This window comes from Galleria mellonella, unplaced genomic scaffold (genome assembly GCF_026898425.1).
Source record: "Galleria mellonella isolate WM207_F2 unplaced genomic scaffold, CSIRO_AGI_GalMel_v1 utg300, whole genome shotgun sequence".
NCBI classification, from domain to species: Eukaryota; Metazoa; Arthropoda; class Insecta; order Lepidoptera; family Pyralidae; genus Galleria; species Galleria mellonella.
This window is the reverse complement of record NW_026442068.1, coordinates 1,342,858-1,365,502: the sequence shown is the minus strand read 5'-3', so window position 1 is coordinate 1,365,502 and position 22,645 is coordinate 1,342,858. Positions and strand designations below refer to the sequence as shown.

At 31.9% G+C, this 22,645-nt stretch overlaps 1 protein-coding gene across 1 annotated transcript; it reads right to left on the bottom strand.

The window, feature by feature from the left end:
* Positions 1–12,652: 12,652 nt before the first annotated feature.
* Positions 12,653–18,438, bottom strand: LOC128200871 (uncharacterized). The gene has a single exon (XM_052895663.1). It carries the CDS (start codon positions 18,061–18,063, stop codon positions 12,865–12,867), a length of 5,199 nt encoding a protein of 1,732 aa, XP_052751623.1. The 5' UTR covers positions 18,064–18,438; the 3' UTR covers positions 12,653–12,864.
* Positions 18,439–22,645: the final 4,207 nt, after the last annotated feature.

Below are 22,645 nucleotides of genomic sequence, written 5' to 3'. Positions count from 1 at the left end.
CTAAACCAGTTATTTTGATCTAAAAACTAAATTACTGAACCGATTTTGATAAAATTTCTATGAGACTAATCTATAAGTGTACCATTTCAGATAAAAAAAATAATTTTCCAAATAGGTTTAGAACTGTCGTAGTTTAGAAGTAACAAATATAAAAATAATACAAGCGAATTGAAAATCTTCTTTATTGAAGTCGGTTGAAAAGCTCGAATTATTTTGCGGTAATTATTAATTATAGATATTGATGTTATTAGAGAAATATTTGTGTTTGTTACAAGATGTTATAATAAATGCCTGAATGATAAATAGTTAAAAACTTATTTCCAATCGTCCTTCAGTGGGGGGAAAGGGATTGTTAGTAATGGGCTCTAATTGGCCCAATGCCAGCAATACACCCATATCAGGTCGACCTCCACACGGTTCTCCCTGGAAACCATCGTGGTTAATTCTAGCAGTATTTGTCAAGATGAGCTAACACCTGCTTTCATCATCACCTATCATCCCTCACTGGTGCTCCGCCAACATATACCGATAGCTCAGGCCATTCCATTATCAGCCATTAAAAAAAAAGTCCTTCAGTTGATTGCATGAAAATTAAACTAGTGTAAATAATCTTTGAAAATTTAAAACGTCAAACCCGTCAAGTATTTAATAATAATATTAATTTATTCAACAAAAATATAGAGATGCAATTACAAGATACATATACATTACATATTGATTTGTTATAACAATTTTATTGCCAAATTTAAGTGTTATTCTAATAACATCAATATATACACAAAGTTTTTTTTTTTTTATAACACAAATGCAAACAAACATGCGGCTCACTCACGACGGTAAGTGACTACCACCGCCCACGAGCATTCGCAACACAGGAGGAATTGCAGGTGTATTTTGTTGCCCTTTTAAAAATGAATATGCTATACACAAACGCCCACATTCTATACTGAGACTACTGTAAGAGGCATTTCTTGATTTTTTCTCCTACGTATTTCATTACTTCAGTAGCACTTAATTATTATTACTTTTATTTTTTATTTTAAATATTTTTAATCCTTATGTGGGTGCTGTCGCATGTTTATACAAAATAATGTTTCTTTCTTTCTTTCTTTTTTCCTTCCTTGCTGTCTATTCTGTTGTATTGTGTGGCGGTTACGATGTCATATCTTAAAAATAAAAAAATTTGGTTTGGAAATACTGTTGCTGGAAGTTGATTCCAAAGTGTGGTGGTTCAAATGTTCCGTCAATTGTTGATATTCACGACTAATTACATATATTTTTTTTAGATTAGATTAGATTTATTTATTTGCCAGAACATTGTTTTTACAGATATCGATCTATTGTGAAGTACAAATGTTCGCCTTATATTCTAAAGCATGCAAAATTATTATTGGGTACAAGATACATTACATTTAGATTCTTATTCAATAAGTAAAGTTTAGATCTCACGTTACAATCTAGTAATTATTAGAAATATTATTCTGGGTAGTGTCATAATAATATGGTTATATAGATAAAAAAAAATACGATTTAAAAGTGTTTGTAAACAAGTCTGTTTGAATAAAGATGACTTTAATTCGAATTGATTATAAATAACTAATATTATAAATGTGAATTTATTAGTTTATTTGATGTTCATTCATGGTTGATATATATTTTTAGCTCTCACGACCTCTTTACAAATTTTTGGGAAGCCAAGATGTATTGTGTCCTATAAATGACTATAAAGAGTTATAATAATTATTATTATATTTTACCAAAATAAGTAAAATATAATAATAAATAAGTAAATAATAACAGTAACTTCGTAAAGTTACCACTGTGTATATATATAGACCCTTTCCTTACCCATGTGTGTCGTAAGAAGCGATTAAGAGAGAGCAAGGGATGGGTAACAGCATCCCTCTTAAAACATCTCCAAAGCCTATCTGCGGTCGCCAATACACTGGTAGGTACCAGGCGTGGCAACTACTGGCAAATCCCCCCAAAAGGAGACTTATATTCAGCAGTGGACAGTTAAAGGCTGACATAATGATTAGGTATATATATCGTTATAAAATAAACAAAAGTTTTAAAAATAATATTACCAAAATTGTCGTTTTAGCTCGATCGATTTATGCATTTCCATATATTACCAATAACAACCATGTATAGATACAATAGTGGATGTTAACACATAGTAACAATAGCGATTGATTTGTGAGCAGGCACGCCGCAAACCACAAATATTGGCCCATTGAGGCCTAGACTTGTGAACTAACGTTCAACGGGATATCTAGATTGGATCTTAGGTTAGAATAATTCAGTTTCACTGATACAACACTATTTTGTTTACCATAGGGAGAGTATGAAGTTGTTTATATGAATATCTTCTCTCAATTCGGCTGACAAGCAACTATGCTTACATCGCTGGGCTCAAATTTGAAGGGTGAAATATGACAATGAAATTATTACAGTCTAGACTAGCATCTAGTTTGGCTTCGTCTATCTATCTATCTATACTATTTAAGAGCTGCTCTTATCGGTGCAGCTCTTGCCACTCACTACGATTTTCAGCGAGTCTCTTCACCTCTTGATACGACACGACACCAACATCTTTCTTGATCTGCCTGATGTTACTGTGTCTCGGTCTCCCTCTTCCCCTCCTTTCTTCTATCTTACCTTCTACTATAATATGTCGTATCAAGCGTCCCAACATTTTTCCCCATCTGTCTTCAATAGTTCTAATAATTTGTCTTTTTTCCTTAACCCTATGCAGAACCTTCTCATTGCTAATTCGATCCCTCCAGCTAATTTTCTCCATAGCTAATTTAATCTTGGCTTCATATGTATACAAATTGTATATAAAAACCTTCCAAAAAATATAACTAAACGAGCAACCCGACCGACTTTGCGCAGTTTTTTTTTCTAAATAACATATATATTTTAAATACACAATTGAGACTTAACGTGATGTAAAACCCTTTACAGATAAGTAGTACCTACCTACATACTATAACTTCAACAATAAAGAAGCAGGTATGGAAATACTATTTACCTGTAAAGGCTTTTACATCATGTTCAAGTCCCGATTATGTATTTAAAATGTGTGTAAACAACGTGAACGTTTAAAAATAATATTAACACATTGCAGCCTAAGTATATTTTTGATTTCATCCATGGTATACAAACATACAAATATCAAATCTTTCCTCTTTATAATATTAGTTTATATGAAAATGACGGAGAAGTAATAAATGTAAGACAGAGGGAGACTTTGTACAAAAGTCGATTGCTTGGGTACCTCTGTCCCATTCGTGTTTCAACCGTGAAGCAGTTGTGTTTACATGGCTGTGTTTTAGTTTAAAGAGTGGGATATGTCGTGAATTTACTGGGTACAGAGGAATAACACCTGAGTCCTCAGGAATGGCAACGCATGGGGGGGTATCATGGGCGAAACAATATACTCAGTTATGTTCATGGTACTGCTCATGTCTATAGGCGACGGATACCACTTTCCATCAGGTGAGCCGTCAGCTTGTTTGCCATTCTAAGTTGTATAAAAAAAATGTGTTACATAATTTAGAAGCAAGAAGCGGAGAAATACAAGTAGATGCGACGAACGACTTAATACTTTTAAAAATATTTTTTATACCACTAAAGTAGCAAACAAGTATATACTGTTGTTGTTGTAGATATTGTAGATACTGATTGAAGGAGTTAGATTGGATACTAAATTATTATTCTTCTTTTTATTCTTCTTTTTATTATTTCATTTTTTATCGTGCAACTTAGAATGGCAAACAAGCTGACCACGGCCCACCTGATGGAAAGTAGTAACCGTCGCTTATAAACATGAGCAATAACATGGATATAACAGAGTATACTGTTTCGTCCATGATACCCCCCATGCGTTGCCATTCTATGGGAATATTGTTAAAAATTTATATTGATATTTATGTAATACTACTTTCAGTATTATCAAAAATTTACCTTGTTATAAACAGATATAAATTGGTATCCTTATTGACTTCCAAAAGTATTAGGTTTCGATTATTTTATTTTTAGGATAAGTCAACCTAACGTTCTTCCAATCCCACCTCGAAGAAGATGAAGACGTCCACTTTAAACGATACAAAAACTCATAAGGGTGTGATACCTCTTTAACTTGAATTCAAAGAAGCGAATACTTCTAAGTGAAATGGGTCTCGTGGATCTTTTTTTTTTTTTTTATACTACTTAGTAACTTAAATTGGTTAAACCTACCGTAATCGAATATAGGTAACCATTACTTTATAAATTCTCAAATAATTTTTAAAAATAATTTCCGAAATTAATTTTACTTATTACTTTGCCAATTCTCAAGTAAATTTCAAAATTATTTCTAAAATTAATTTCACTTAAGTTCCGTCGTTTCGTTTTAGTGATGACTGAATTTGCCGTTTTTCTTTATGGTAAAAAAACTGCTTGTTAAAAAAAAGAGAAAAATAATTATTTTGGCGCATAATAATAATAACAATTGCAAATTAAAACATAAACAATAATAAACTTAAAGAAAAAGGAAATACAAAATAAGCTTATACCAAATTAGAAATTATGCGACCAAAATGGTCACCACTCAGATAAGTCAGAGTTTAGGCATTCATACATTACGGCTAAACGCTGATTTTCTGTGAAACCAATGGAAGGTGCTTTTTTTTACAACACAGGAGGCAAACGAGCATGCGGCTCACCTGGTGGTAAGTGACTACCGCCGCCCATGATTACCCACAACACTAACGGCATTGCAGGTGTGCTGCCGGCCTTTAAAATAGCGTAATAGGTAGACAGCGCTACCGAGTAGATATATTATTATATGAATATAATATATATTACTATTATTGTTGTTGTTGCTATAGAAAATCTAATTATTATACACACGATTTTGTGAAAAAAATATAAAATAGGATATTTATAATATTCTTAACATTATCTATAATAGGTCAGTACCATAATATCATGTCGGAGTAAAGCATTCTATATCTCTTTTCTTTCTTGGACAATAAAAATAATATAAATTCCTTAGTCAATATGCCTACATATAAAAATATTGTTTGTTCTAAATAAGTCCACGAAAATATTTCCACTAAATTTCGTAGTTCTTAAGTAAATAGTCTACTTAATAAAGCAAGTATACCCACTCCATAGAGTTAATTTATTTCGAAGGGATAGAATTTATATATTTGTACAATTTCTAAGTACTTTATTCTAACTTTCATTCAATATTTGCAATATTTAATACAAATTTGTAAAGAAATGGAAATTATTTAATAAGGAAGGGTCGTAAATTTTATTGATGTCGATTTAATTTTAAATGACTTTGGTAAAGCATCTTCATACCAGATTCTTACATGACAGAAGACATGCAATTCGGGTAGGCAAATATGCATATTTTGGTTGTTAATGAATTCAAATGACAAACTCAGCATGAACTTCTTGTTCATTCTAAATAGATAGAGGAACGAAGTAAGAAGAATGTCGTTAGTTGAAATTAAGAAAGTTAAATTAAAAATTTTAGATGATAAATAAATACCGCTGCACTTATTACACTGCGCAGTCTAATCCTAAGCTAAGTAGAGCTTATACTATCTTGTTTTGTATCAACTGTTAACTATAGTTTCCACGCTTGGCAGGTAGGTTGGCGTATTCTTTTTTTTTCTTCTACCCAAAAGTTGCCTTGAAGAGTTTGCTTGAGTAACAATCAGACCACTTATAATAATATAATAATAATAACTTTATTGTTAAAAAATAAATACAAAATTTATTATACAGGATTGTGTATCGTAATAGATTAATTAAGTTTGTTTCTATTTATTGCCATTTACAGTCCGGTTCTTGTATATATATGTTGTATATCTTTATATATATACACATATATGTTATTGTTTAAATGGTGCGATAAAGAATTAATAAATACAATTATTTGGATTGTACGAAGATTAAACCCACGACCATCAGCAAGTAAAGCGCTGCCACTAGCGTCATCAAAATAATAAATAAATTTGCTTTAGACAGTATAGTTGAACTACATAGTGTACTGGTATACAAACAAAGCAATGCCTTGGTGAGAAGGGATTGTTAGTAATGAGGAGGTTAGTTTCCATTGCTATCAATATCTATCAGGTCGACTTATCGTTAAATTCTTCACGATGGGCCAACTGAACTGCTTTTTAATCCTCACCAATCATCCTTCACTGGAACCCTACCAGTGTATACCGATAACGCAGGCAGGCTTATCATTCCATTATCATATTAAAAACAGCAATGCCTAGTAAGTATTCCATTTTTCAAATTTCGATATAGATCTCGAAAGAATTGGATTTAATCCATTGTATTATTATTTATCTTTATCAGGAAATTCCATTAAATATATGTGCAGATATGGTCAGTACTTTTGAAAGTCGATGTAAGTTTTCCACTATATTTTTTTTTACAACACAGGGGGCAAACAAGCATGCGGCTCACCTGATGGTAAATGACTACCGCCACCCATGGTCACACACAACACCAACAGCATTGCAGGTTAGCTGCCGACCTTTTAATATAATAAGAGAAATAAATATATCTTTTGTAATTCGAGTGAATCTCATAGGTAAAAAATAGTTTTTTTTTTTTAATAAATTAACAATTACTTATACTACGTTTAAATTTATCTGTAGCCTCTTTTTTCTCGTTTTTTTTTTTAGTCTTAACATTTTTCTATTACGCCTTAACTAGTTACAATTTTAATTAATCCTCTACATTCTAAGGTTGCTCGGAAGAGATCATTATTTAGCGATAAGACCGCTAAATTGTTGCCTCTTTATCTTGCTTTTATGTAATTAAGTTTTTGTAAATACTTATTATTTTTTGTTCGTGTACATATTGTTATTCTTTATAATGTGTACCATTCTACGAAGGGAAGGAATTTTAATTAATTCAATGAACAGTTAATAGAACAAACAACTATTTTAGTGTTGGCCATATCTCTGCAGCACTGCGCAATGCGGGTTATTGGGTTGATAAATCACGGACAAACCGCCCGCAAAAATGAGAATATAAAAAGAAAATGTTATTAAATATAAAAACAAAAGCAATCTTCGGCGCAATGCTCTGAAAAAAAATTTAGTACGTGTACATAGATAATTTAACAAAAAAAAGTACATAAAGAACAATGGGCCCTTTCAGTTGCGTGCGGATCATGAACTATTAGTACTTTAGATTTAGGCATCGAATTTAAAACAAAAGGAATATTGAAACTAAAAATGCGTAAAACTAATTAATGAGCCAATTACCAGTTAAATTTACGATATTTTTGTATTTTTTTTTTTCTTAATATATTTTTACTTTCAAGTTTTACTGAATTATTACTTTAGTATATTTAAATATAATGTAGTGATGAGCAAATTTAACGCCATCTTTTGGGATAATTATTTTTTTATTAATACCGTGCCTACTAGTACATATAAATATACGTGTAAATATGTCTAAAGGCGACAGATTTATAGGGGTGAGAGTAGTTTTTTTTCTACTTATCCCTACTATTGTGTGACCAATTGAGATAAATGGAACAAATTGGCAGATTTGAGGAAAAGTGGCAACTTTTCCTACTGATATTTTTTTTTATAATAATAAGTACAATATGTTGGAGAATTATCTGTAATATTGCTGTCCCATTTATGTTTTTGCCATGAAGCAATTGTGTTTGATTGCTGTATTTCGGTTTGAAAGACAACGAACATATGGCAATATGGCAACAAAATTACAGGGTACAAAGGCATAACACCTTAGAAAGGGATTGTTAGCAAAGGGGTTTGATAGCCGCATTGCTAGCAAATTTGCTCTATCAGGTCAACCTCCACGTGGTTCCCCCTGGAACTTTCATGTACAATTCTTGTTGAATTCGTTACGATGGGCTAACTGACCTGCTTCATCCTCATCTATCATCCTTTACTGGTGGCCTACTGGTGTATACGAATAGCACGGGCGGGGTTACTATTTTATTATCACCTATAAAAAAAAAACACCTTAGTCTCCAGGAATGTCAATGCATGAAGGATATCATGGATAAAACAGTATACTCTATTATGTCCATGGCACTGTTCAGCTCTATAGGTAATGGTTACATTCTGTCAGGTAAATTATCAGTTTGTTTGCCGATCTAAGTTGTATAAAAAAATGTACAAAAAAGGTAATTTTAATAATAGAGATGATCCGATGAGGGTATCCATTTAATACTCAGCATAAAGAGAAACTGTGATAACTTTATACTCTTCAGCTCTTTCAAAGTCCAACCGTCACATGTTTTTAATATTATAAATATAAAACTGAGTTTGTTAGTTCATTTCTTACTTTATAGTGCTTTAACGGCTCAACAATGAAATTTAGTATACACGTACTACCTATGACGATTAAGAATATAAATATATCTCGGTCACGTAAACAAAGTCGTAGGTAAAAACTAGTATTCGTATAGGTAAAAAATAATATAACGTAATCATATTCAATAATTTCGTCTAGACTCATAACTGTTTATATTCCAAATTATATTAATAAGATTACAAACTCAACCTTGAGAGAAGTATATCTAAAGATAAAAAAAAACAGGGGCCGTAACTAGTCAATTTTTGGTATAAATCCTATCTCATTCTATTGTTCATATTTCATTCTTCGTATTCATTCATATTTCTGTTGCTATACAGTGAGTTACCACGTCAACGGTCTGTCTAAACAAAGCCGTGTAAATGCGTAATAATTATCCTTAGTAACGCGTAAATCTATACCTACGTACAGTATCTGATTTTAATTGATATCATCTGTCTATATCTATACTTACGTTTAAATAAGCTTTATAATAAATAGAGCTAGTTCTTATTTTTTTTTATAGCTTTAATACCGAAGCGTCAATTTAAAAAAAATCTACCAGTTTAAATGCACAGAATTATCATGCACAGGATTTGTGTAAAATTTATCATAACTGAGTCATAAAGACATTTTTTTATTATCATTGGATAATACAATTAATAATTAAAATTACAATTATACAAGAATTAAAAAAAAAGTTATACTGATATAAATAATTGTATGAGTTCTTTATTTATTTTATTTTTTATTTGGAAAATTTGAAAGCATTAGTAAGTCGTTTTAATATTTTGTTCAGGTATTTCGAATATATGTAGGTATAAGAACAGTCAGTCTGTACCATAATAAAATAGGTTACTGAAAATACGAATACTTCCAAGCAAGTGGGTAGTAGATGTGACGCGGAAAATTTCTCTTATATCGAGTTATTTCTTTTTATAGAAGAGGTAAATATTAACATTTCATATTGAAGATGGATCATTGGCAGTTTAAGAATATAAATGAGTTTAAGCCAAGTCGATAGGCATGTTTGTATTATGTGCTAAATCTGAAAGTCTCTATAAATTAAATCGGATACTGAGAATGAGGAAAAAGAAAATAATTCTGTACGTGATGTTATTTTTCAGTTTGGATACATTGTACAATATATAATGTGTGCTGTGTACGATTTGTTTCCTCGATTTAATTTAATAAAACAAGTATTACTCATACAGTACAGGACAGAAATGTAATTTGTGACTTTTTTCCTTTTTTCATACCATTTTTCATGGATGTGGTGAATACCTAAAGTTCGATCCTGATCAACTGAGTGAGTTGTAGTCCTCCATAGTATGGTTTTTTAATAGAATAGTAATCTCGCCTTTGTTAAAAGTGTACGCTGGTAGGGCACCAGTGAGGGATAATAGGTGAGAATGAAAAGGCAAGTAAGTTATCCCATCGTGACGAATACACCTGGAATGTACGTTGATTTCCAGGGAACAGGAGGTCGATTTGATAGGATATATTGCTAGTCATGAGACTTGCAATTCGTATTACTAACAATCCCCTCCTCCCTCTGTAGTATGTTTTCTCAAGTACATCCATTCACGCGTGACCATACTATGAAACACATAATACTAGTACCTATATTTTCGAACAGACACGACAGTGAATCAAGGAAAGATTTATTTCTGCATTAGACGATGATCGTTTCACATGTTCGTTTATTTTATTAATTTAATATACTAATACAAGCAGATGAAATCCAGAAATAAAAACCATGTAACTAAATCACCAGATTATTGTTAAAATAATCATCTTTTTTACAATTATTCTAACTTGATACAGTATGAAAGCGAAAATAAAGAAACAATTTCAAAGAAATTTAGCAGGAAAATATTCCCAATACTAAAAATAGATACAGGATATAACATTCTTAAAAAAAAATATTAGCTAGAAGGTCACAGGATGGGACAAATTACCCAATTGTCGATCCTCCTTGAAAATGTTAACGCAAAGGTCAACGGAATATAGGTATAAACCTTGTTGAATGGCAATATCAAAATATGAAATTTGAAAGGACATATCATTTTCATATTGGCCTGATTTTATATTCGAAAGATTTTTCAAGAAACTGTATAAGAATGTGTTGATAGATAGGCGATGTTTAAAGTATTGTAAGTTTAGTTCTTCTTTTCATTCTTATTTAGAGTCCAAATTACATAATCTACTTCAACATATTCTATGTTAGCGGATTTCAAAGACTATTTATGCGATAAGTTTTACATACTTCGATTTTTAATATTATGATAGAGCCATAGAAATTTTGTAATAAAATAATACAATGTTATCGAGTTTTGATATGTATGTCAACTACACATGTCTCGTCTCGATGAGTAACTAAAATATAATCATTAAGTTCTTATCGTGAAGTTTTAAAATCAAACCTGGAAGTCAAGATATATTTCTAAAAACCATTTATGAAAAAATATTAATTTTAACGGCATTTTATTTTTATTTTATTCATATTTGGGAAACAAACAGTACAATTAAATAGATAAAATATTACATAGTAAATAATTAACCAATAAAGTTTTCACTATTAATTATTACATACACAACAAATGAAGCTCAAAATACAGCAATAAGTACAAAAAAATAAATAAAAGAATATACGAAGAAGCAAACACTATCATATTGAATTCTCATATTATTCCTAATCAGCATTTTAATAAATTGCGATCAAGCTACTAAATATGTCAACACTAGAGAACAATTTATTGTAATTAGTACAAACGTAAAATACAATTGTGTTTTCAGTATATTTCGTCTTCATAAAAGGTACACTACTATGTGAGTTTAGTTTAGGACATTTGAAATTAATATTGCTTAAAAGAAGAATCAATATAATTTCTCAACAATTTACATAATATATAATATAATATAAAAAAAAAGATATTTAGCATAAAATTTCCTGATTTAATGTAAGTGGCCACTAAGAAAGGATTAAAGAACGCGGAAGAAAGCTTGTGCAATTAAAAAACGTAATTAATATAAAAAAAAAATATATGTTAAAAAAATCTTCACAAAGAAGGGATGAGTCAAAAACTCCGAAAGTAAATCCAATTTTGCTCGTACAAAAATGCAGATAGCCTGCCTCGTTAGTGAGAGCCAGCGCCCGAAAATATTTTTAATTTTCCGTCCTACGTTTCTGGTTACCCACAATAATTTGTGACCTTTTAAACTCGACGTATTTCTATAGGCATTCAGATTAAATACTATGAAACAATAACATTATCAACATCAATAAACTACTTTAAAGTTTGGGTTTATTTTGGGATTATGATCACAGATAATATACCAAAGTAAATAAAATTTTGTCAGTTAAGGTGTACCACAAAAAAAAAACCGATTGAATTATGACCAGTTATTTTGATTTAAAGACTAAATTACTGAACCGATTTTAATAAAATTTATACGGGAGTAATTAAGTATATCCTTTCAGATAAAAAAAATAATTTTACAAATCAGTTTACAATTTATAGGTATTATGAGGTAACAAACATAAAAAATACAACCGAATTGAGACTCTCTTTTTAAAATTGATTAAAAAATAAATAAAACCGGTCTAGTACAATTTGAACTCACACACCGATACTCAAAAACTATGCCAGTTACAAACATAGTTCTATTGTTTTTATAATGTTTACGTATACCGTAATAAACTGTAATAAATTGAAATTTCTCACTTCACAAACTTCAAAGACAATGAACGAGGGGATAGGTACTTTTTCTTACATGTTCTGTCATAATTTGAAATCTATGCATCATGAAGGTAAATAAAAATGGATTAGAAAATATAGATCTTTCATAGGAGTATCGATCTGGACTAGAACGCTCATTTGAAAATTTTGAGTATATCTTTTGGACTTCCTAGCAAATAAAATAAAAATATTATCGTAATTAATTCTCTAGACAAATATTAACATACAATATTGTTGAAAACTATTTTAAATGTCAAATCAATTGCATTGGTTAGATTATTAGTGTTGTGACTGTCGAACGAACAAAGTCGCACCATAAGGGTTCTTTTGTATCTTTTTGAAACGGATCCCTAAATGTGTATATTGTATATAGTCTATTGTTAGAATTGTTATCCCCAGAAGGATAGTTAAGGTGTTAAGGTTCACTTTTCAATATCAATTTAAGGTGCAAGAAAACACACGTCTTTACTGAAATGGATATATTTTCAACTAACTTCAATTTCATAACATTGTTGCTTTTAAACCTACGACGAAACATTAGTAATAGAATGGCATGAAGTTAACTAGTGTTTGTTTCTATTGTTGACATTATAAGTAAATTACGTTAACATGCCGCCCACCAAAATGACTGTAAGTCTTTTTAAACGAGAATTTAATCAAATAACAATATATCTCATGCACATATATAACAAATATAAAAGGTAACAAAATATTGTAGTATATAAATTAATTTATAAAATATTAACAACTACATACAAGTTCATTATTTAGAATCAGTTTCAATGTCCACAGGTAAATAACACAGTTTGCTAATAGATCTTTTTACAACACTGTTACCACTTTTCACACTGTAAACTCTAGTAACTCCATCATCTCCAGGGTGTTTTTCGAGCACTCGTCCTAGAGCCCATTTACCAGGCGGTAGTAGGTCATTTTTAATAAGAACTATTTGTCCGATAGCAAATTCCTTTTCTTTTTTAAGCCACTTTGGTCTTTGTTGAAGTCTAGACAAATATTCTTTCTGCCACCGATTCCAAAAATCTCTTAGTAATTTTTGTGTATGTTGCCAGCGGGATATGTTACTAACTTTAACATGCTGTAAATCTGGATTGGGAATGACAATAGGTGCTTCGCCTATCAGGAAATGTCCCGGTGTTAAGGGTTGAATTATGTCACCTGAGTCATCAATCGGACAGAGCGGTCTAGAATTTAGGCACGCCTCTATTTCACAAAGAATGGTGGTCATTTCCTCAAAAGTCAAGTGATTGGTTAATATTCTTTTTAAATGGTACTTAATTGATTTCACGCCCGCTTCCCATAAACCTCCGAAATTTGGGCTATAAGCAGGGATGAAATGCCATTGAGTACCATCGCACGCCAAAGATTCAGCAATTTCCCCTTTAAATTCTAAACAAGCATCCTTCCAGGCAGTTACTAACTCCTTATTTACTCCTATAAAGTTTCTCCCTTGATCACTCCATAAATGGGAGCACTTTCCTCTTCTGGCAGTAAACCGTTTAAATGCACCAATGAATGCCTCTGACGTCATATCTCCAACCAATTCCAGATGAATGGCTTTAGTAGCCATACATACAAATATAGCAATATAAGCTTTATTTGTTTTCATACCTCTGCCCTTCGATATCAAAATTTGAAATGGACCAGTAAAATCAACTCCGCTCTGCAAGAATGGTCGAGAGGGTGTCACACGTGCTTTAGGTAAATCTCCCATGATCTGGGTTCTAATAGCAACTTTATATCTCGCACAGATCAAACATTTATTTATGTATCCCTTAATCATACCCTTCCCTCTTACTATCCAGTACTTAGAAGTTAAATACGTCAACATAACTTGTATACCTCCATGTAAAGTTCTACGATGGGCATCAGCGACAATTAAATATGTAAACCTGTTTTTATGATTTAATATGATTGGATGTTTACTCTCTTCATCGATATTAGCGTGTCTGAGCCTTCCGCCCACCCTGAGAATACGTTGTTCATCTAAGTATGGATTTAACGATTTTAGATTGCTGGTTCTTTTTATTGATTTCTTCTTTTCTAATGCTTCTATTTCATCTTCAAAATCTATTTTTTGACTTATTTGTATACATATACGTAATGAATCCTCTAATTCTTGTGTTGTAATAGTATTGTTTATATTTTCTGCCAACAATCTAAACTTTAGAAATCTTTTACAAAATGTTATTACTTTTAATAATTCTGTTAATGTATTATAATTTTCAAATTGTGTATATATATGATTTTCTTTTTCTTCTTCCTTATTATTTATATTTAAGTTTACGTGTATAACCTTTTTCATTTCCTCATCTGTTTGTGTACAACTTGGCTTATGAAAATCTATCTTATGTTCAGACAACCATTTCGGTCCCTTCCACCACAAGTTCGAATTTTGCAAATCTTTAAGATACATACCTCTGGACGCTATGTCAGCAGGGTTGTCTTGTGACTTCACATAGTACCATTGTCTGTTGTTGGTATTATCTATTATTTCTACCACCCTATTAGCAACGAAGGGTTTCCATTTACTGGGTTCTCCAAGTAGCCAAGATATGACAATAGTGGAATCAGTCCACGTAAACACTTGGGACATAGATAATTTCATTGCTTGTGTTACTTGTTTGAGCAATCTTGAAAGTAAGACAGCGCCACAAAGCTCTAAACGTGGTAGTGATATTGTTTTCAATGGGGCTACTCTAGTTTGTGCAGCAACAAGTGTGGTTGTTATGGTTCCATCAGAATTTACAACACGACAATATACCACGGCTGCATAAGCTTGCATTGAAGCGTCACTGAAACCATGTATTTCAATAGATTCTTTCTCTTTGTTGAATGTATGTAACCATCTGTCTATACGTATGCCATTTACGTTCTTAAAATCACGTTTTATTGTCCTCCATTCGTCTATTAGTGATTGACTTATCTCTTCATCCCAACTGTACTTTTCCATCCAAAGTCGTTGTATAAATATCTTTGTCATTACCAACAATGGTGCTATCCATCCTAAAGGATCATAGAGTTTCTGAATATCTGACAGAATACTACGTTTGGTGATATTCATTGACTCGCTATGTGTACTCGAATTGTATTCAAATTTATCAGTTCTCAAGTTCCATGCGATTCCTAATGCCTTTGTAGTACCATCGATATTGAGATCTAAGTGTACATTAGAGGATCTTTCGCTTGGTTTGATAGATCTCATGAATTCTGCATTATTAGATGACCATTTCTTTAGTTGAAAACCACCTTGTTGTAATAAATATTTTAACTCCTTGGCAGCTGCGATAGCATTTTCAACATTATCACAACCCGATAGAACATCATCCACGTAGAAATCCTCTTGAATTATCCTGGTAGCAATTGGATAGTTTTCACCTTCGTCAATAGATAGCTGTACGAGAGTTTTGATAGCAAGATAAGGAGCTGACGCCGTCCCAAATGTTACTGTGAGCAAACGGTAGTCTTTTATAGGTTCATCAGGATTATCTCTCCATAAAACTCTTTGAAAGTCTTTGTCTTCTTTTGCTATCAAAATCATTCGGTACATTTTTTCAATATCAGATACGAAACAAACAGCATGCATTCGCCATCTCATCAACAGACTTCTAAGATCACCCTGTAGTACTGGTCCTAATAAGAGCTCGTCGTTCAGTGAGATGCCGTTTGAACCTTTGCATGAAGCATCAAAGACGACACGCGTGCTAGTAGTCTCCTTTCCTTCACGAATGACTGCAAGGTGTGGTATGTAAATTGATCTTTTTGAATGTATTTCTTCTTCTGGTACTTCTTCTATATGTTTCATATTTTTGTATTCTTCTATCACTTGTGTGTATTTTTCTTTTAATTGTGGTTGTTTGTTGAATCTTTTCTCTAATTGTAAAAACCTATTCAATGCTATTTCTCTTGTATTTCCGTCCGGTGAAACTGGATTCTCTGTCTTAAATGGTAGCTTCACTATGTATCGTCCTTTATCATTTCTTTTATATGTTTTTTCGTAGATGTCTTCACACAGCCTCTCTTCTTTAGTAAATTTTCTTTTAGTATCCATATCTACCTCCCATATGACTTTCAGCATTTCGTCTACATCTACTGCATGATGTGTAAAAATAAAGTTTGATTCTTGAGTACAATTTTCACCAGAATGTACCTCACCAAATAAAATCCAACCAAGACCTGTTTTTAATGCACATGGTGAGCCAGGTGGACCTTTGATTAAATCAGATTGTAATATTTTAGCATATTCTTTGACACCAAGAAGAAGATCTATGGAGCCTGGAGTACAATAACTTGGATCAGCTAGGTGTAATCCTTCTAGGTGTGGCCAATTATGAACAGCAAGTGATTTTGTGGGTATCTTAGCAGTCAGTTGTTGAGACACGACGTATGCTTCTACTTGTATGCTATAATCCGACTTGTATCTTGAAACTACTTTGAACTGAACTACTTGGTTTACATTCGTTTTCATAGATCCCATTCCGATAATACTTCTTTTTGCTGTTGTTCTAGTGAGTTGAAGTAACTGAGTTGCTTTTTCACTTATAAACGATGATTCCGACCCTGGATCTATTAGCGCCCTTAAGACAGTGGTGTGATCGCGTTTACTTCTTACTATCACCATTGCGGTCGCTAATAGTGCTATCTTCTGCCTAGTATTGCAATTAGACGCTACCATTGTATTGACTCTTATCTCCTCTTGCTCTTCTACATTGCATGGGGATTGTGACACACTCGGTTGTATGGTACCTATTTGACCCGACGTGTCCGGTTTCTTCTGTAAATGTAGAAGAGAATGGTGGCGCTTGTGACATACATGACAGGAAACTGGTGTACGGCATTTCAACACCGAGTGTCCTGGTACTAGACAGTTGTAACAAAGATTATTGTTCTTGGCAAATTCCTTACGTTCCAGGGGGGACAATTTTGTAAACTCCTTGCAATGACATAAGGCGTGGTTATTCTTGCACATGTTACAAGTTTTATTTGGAGTTGTCACGTGGTATGATCTTTCTCTAATAGTTCGCTCTCTAGTGCATGATAATGGTGTAACTAATTCTAATGTACGGAATTGAGATTCTAAGAATTTCTTCAAGTCAGTCCATGAGGGTAGTTCATCTGAATTTTCTTTATAAGAATACGCCTCCCATTGTTTATGTGACTCTGGGTCCAACTTCTGCACGACCAGAAATATGATTATGGGATCCCAAGAATCGGTGGAAATATTCAAATTCTGTAAGTTATTTATGCATTCAGACGTTGTATCCAACAATGCTTTAATTGAATTAGCTGACTGATTCATAATTTTCTTTTGTGCAAATAGTCGTTTTAAAAGAGAGTTAACTATTAGTCGTTTGTTACCATACCTTTCTTTCAGTGTATTCCAAGCTTGTAGGTAGTTATTTTCCGTCACTTGTATATGTTTTAATAAATTCTCTGCTTCACCACCAATACTTGTTTTCAAATAATGTAATTTTTGTACACTACTAAGCGATGTATTGTTATGTACTAAAGAAATAAATAAATCCTGGTAGGCGGGCCACGATTCGTAACATCCTGTGAACAAGGGAATTTGGATTTTGGGTAGCTTCACTTGCACATCCAGGGTACCCTGCACACTTTTTTCAGCTAATCGTGACACTGGTAAAGCAGATAACATATCCTTAAGGTCCGCTTCCAAGCACAAATAAATATCTTCATGTACATAGTATTCTTCCTTCACGAAGTATGGTAGTATGCCGCGTTGTTCTTTAGTCGTAATGCGTAATAATTCTTCATGTGATTTTTTGAAAGTTTTCCAATAATCTTCTATGCACTTTAACCGCGACTCGATGTATCCTTTTGTTAATCGTGATTTCGGGCATTTTTTAAGATTTATTTGCGATTTTTTAAATAGATTTCCTGTATCTTCAAGTACACTGATAATTTGTTCCAAAGACGTAGCCATATTTTTTCAATAATCTTCCAATTACTAATTTAAGCAATCTTAGTACTAATTGCTTAGTGAATAAAGATCATTAAATTTGTAAATCTTTATAAGAATACCACTCGGCGATGTGCTATTTTTGTTCGATGCGGTTCTATTGTTCTCGCGAAACGGGTCGATGAAGCGGTAATAAACTAATAATCCGGCTCGATTACGGCCATATGTTAAGGTGTTAAGGTTCACTTTTCAATATCAATTTAAGGTGCAAGAAAACACACGTCTTTACTGAAATGGATATATTTTCAACTAACTTCAATTTCATAACATTGTTGCTTTTAAACCTACGACGAAACATTAGTAATAGAATGGCATGAAGTTAACCAGTGTTTGTTTCTATTGTTGACATTATAAGTAAATTACGTTAACAGAGACATTTACTGCAATAGCAACAGTAGTGAATGTAACACACGACTGACCCCAATTTGGTTGAGATAATTAGAAAGCCAATGCAAAGGGTGAGCCTACCGCCGTATCTCGAATTAATTTCGTTTGTTACCGATGTTTATCATCATCAGAAAGATAGAAGAAAAATATTTTTCGCTATCGTCACACGACTTTTGCGTTCCATAAGACTTAATAATAATAGCGCAAGTTAAAATATATGAGACTTATTTGAAAGGCGAAATACAAAATACCTATTTCCATTTTGAAGTTACTTTTTGAGAGGATCATTTTGTATTTTATTTTAAATATTTTATTTTTAATTTTTAAATATTTTATATTTTAAAACATACACTTTGAATACAATACTTTGAATATATTTTTATAAAGATTCTATTGCAAAGCACTTTTTAAAAGTATTTTTAAAATATCCTTAAAAAGAGATAGAATAGATATTCTTCTATTCTTAGTCTCTTCTAGTGTCATAATAGTCACCACACTGAAAGAAGATAAGTAACAAAGTTTTTTTTTATTCATTTATTTAATTAAAATATTTTAATCAAATTTACTGTTTTTCTTAACTAAGAACTAAAACAATTTTTAAAACTGTAAACGTATTCTTTATATTATTGTAAATTTTTATTGTACATACTTTACATTGGACACATTGAGTGTTTTAGAAATACGAATTTAGAATAAAATTTGTATTATAAACACAATAGTGAATAACTATTTTGCATTTGAAATTGAAAATACAGTTCAATATATCATTTGTTACACTTTCTAAAACTCTGTAAATATAAACTAAACTTCATTTTCTATACTTTTCTCCTTATTTATCCAGTGATATTTATTTATTTTATATTTATTTTTTTGTAAAAAATGAAAGAAAATCATGTCACATGTCATATAAAGAAAATAATCGAATAAATTCTTGTGACTATCCCATCTGTGAATATATGTATTTTATCTTGTTTCATTTTACGACATAATATTTCGCAAACACAAGTAGCTTTAGCAAAAAAGAAAATATTTTTGCAGAATGCTGGCAGTTTACATCTCGGGAAAGGAAAAAAAACACTAGAAAAAAAATACCTAGTGAAGACAATTACAATAGAGTTGAGACATATAACACAGAGCTCAAAGCCAGATTTATACTCCAATCTCGCACTCACAGTTGCCTCTCGATTCGTAGACAGATATTTTTCACAGACAGCGCAATTAAAAAACTTCCAGCGGCTTACGTTCTGACTGTAAAAAATAGGTAAGCCACAAATTAATCACTATTTGGGACATTTACAAATTTATAGGCTTTATAAACTTGCATTGAATGATCGCGTGCTACGTTAACAGACTACTGCAACTATATAACCCTTTTAGTCATCTACCAAGGTGCTAGAGGATTGAAATGTATCATATTTACAACTCATGGGAACACATGGGGAGGAGGGATTGTTAGTAATGAGGAGGTTAGTCCCCATTGTTATCAATATACCCTATCAGGTCGACCTCCACGCAGTGCCCCTGGAAACTATCATGAGTAATTTATGTGAATGTAATGTGTCGAGTTCACTACAATGGTAATAGTTGACATTAGTCATTAAAGGTATTATCCCTTCGGTGGAGAGGGGAAAGGGATTGTTAGCAATGGAGTTTGACAACCCCATTGTTAGCAATATTAGCCCTATTAGGTCGACCTCTACGTGGTTCCCCCTGGAAACCATCGTGAACAATTCTTGTTGAATTCATCACAATGGGCTAGCTGACCTGCCTTGTCATCCTTACCTATCACCTCTCGTACCTCACCAGTGTATACCGATAGCACAAGCAGGATTACCATGCCATTTTCACCCATTAAAAAAACTCATGGAAACAAGTACATGCGTGCATGCTACTTAGCATGCTGCAACTACCGATAGTCTGATTTCTTTTTCTGACAATATGGACGAAGCCTTTTAGCTGTTTATTATGAATAATGTAATGCGAAAATGAGTATTATCACTAATCGAATAACTTACAGCAATAACTGTTGGGTGTGATCCACTCCCAAAAATATTTTGAACTACCCACTGAAACGAAAAATTTCGAGTTCGACATGTACAAAACTATAGTATTTACTAATATTATTATTTCAAAATAGTCGTACCCTCAAAGTAACTTTTACATTTATATAGATAGATAGATAATTTATTTATATTACTTACAGCACACAAATTACAATAAAAAAACATATACATAATACGCAGTAAAAGAGGTAAAAGAATGAAAATAAAAAAGCAACAAAACAAAAAAACAAAATATATAAACTAACAATTTCCTTTCTTTCCTTTCCTTCATGCGTGTGCCATAGTAACACAAAATGGTCACAACTCAGTTTATTGCTTTGCCCTTAAAAGAGCAAAACACTGATATTCTGTTGTGGATAAAATTCAGTCGCTACATTCCTTATTAAAAATAATAATAAAAAGAAATATAAATTAAAAAGTATTGTGTGTATCCGTTACATTCGCCTCCATTTGATATTATACTCTAAATAAATAACAAATACCATTAGATGAGGGGTAGTCAGAGGTCACTTTCTGTCACATTCAGGTATTCAGGCAATAAATATTACCACAACGTACCGTTTGGTTGGCTTACCTAAAACGTATTAGGTATGCCAATTTTTTTTCTATCATTTATATCATTGTTAAGTAGTAATATAATTAGTAAATATGCATGCGTGAAGTATATCTAAACGAAATTTCCATCCCCTCTCTCAGTTGATAACTTGCAAGCATGCCACTAACGGTATCTATTCGGAGGTGTCGACTCTCAGGTTTTGGACTTATCTCGTTGGTGAATAATGCCCACGGGCGGTGATTGACGACTGACAACATTTCTCCGAGATCCTTCACTTCCTGGAGATCAGAATTTTCACTAATACCATTAAAATACAAAGAGGTATTGAGAAAAACATAAGAACATTATGGGACTTTAAATTTTCCTGATCTCCGCCAAAATTCTTAGAAAACGTCAAACTTTTAATATAATACAACAAACAATAAGTACGTATCAGTGTACTTTCTATAAAATTTCATACTAAGAAAGTGAACATTTTATTTTATTCACTTATACTTTTATACTATTCTGAGAAAATCTGAGAAAATAGATGTTAGATATAATTCATATTCTTTTGTATTGTATACAGTTGTAGCATATATCTGAAAAATCAGACGCTATATGATAGTTGTCCCACGACTTTGTCCGTTGTCAGCCCTACAGAATTCCTATAAAATTCTTTGTAAACCCACTTTTTCACTTAAAACTTACTCTGGATTTTATGTTAAAGTCCCTATATTATTTGAATCTAGAAACTTATGGCACATACAAACAGACCGGCAGATCATTTGTATAATAAAAATATTCTACTTTACCCTAAAAACCACAAACACTAAGTATACAAAAAACTGCGTTTGACGTATCTTTGTAGCCAGTATTTCTATGTCGTTCAATACTTACAAAGCTTTGTGTGAGCGTTGTATATTGTTGATTTATACGTAGAGATTTATACACTACAGTGAATGGCGAAAAGCTAACGGTTCAATCAACGAAAACTTTGTAAGTATATACTTTATCACATTTAGGCTGCATTATATCTCATAGAAATCTCTCATGGCAATCCTTTTCGAATATGGGGAAATATGTTATGGAGACTTGAGCGTTCGGAAGTGATGAGTGGATATTGTCAAACACCTAACAACTTGTGGTTGTTTTGTTCGGGATTTTAACTTCGTGTTTGGGCTATTGTATGTGTATAATAACATAAGGTTATATATGTATTATATATGTACTTATGTTTTTCTCTTTCTTAGTCATTATTATTAGTATATTTGTGTTTATTCTGCATTTAAATTTAATTTTAACCCTTTTTTCTCCCTTTTTTATTATTAATTTTCTATAATGCTATGACCAGACATTATTTTAATTATTTCTCTCTATCCTAAGATTGCTATTTACAAAAAAGCCGCCTATTGTCCCTTTATCTTGCTTTTATGTAATTGAGTTTATATGATTAATTATTCATTTAGTTTGTGTATATATTGTTAATCTTTATAATTTGTATCATTCGTTGAAGGAAATATAATAAAGAGTTTTCATTTATTCGTTTATTCATTCATAG

Bases quoted from the DNA above. Each gene is read 5' to 3' on its own strand.
- LOC128200871 (XM_052895663.1), bottom strand. From the start codon at position 18,063: ATGGCTACGTCTTTGGAACAAATTATCAGTGTACTTGAAGATACAGGA.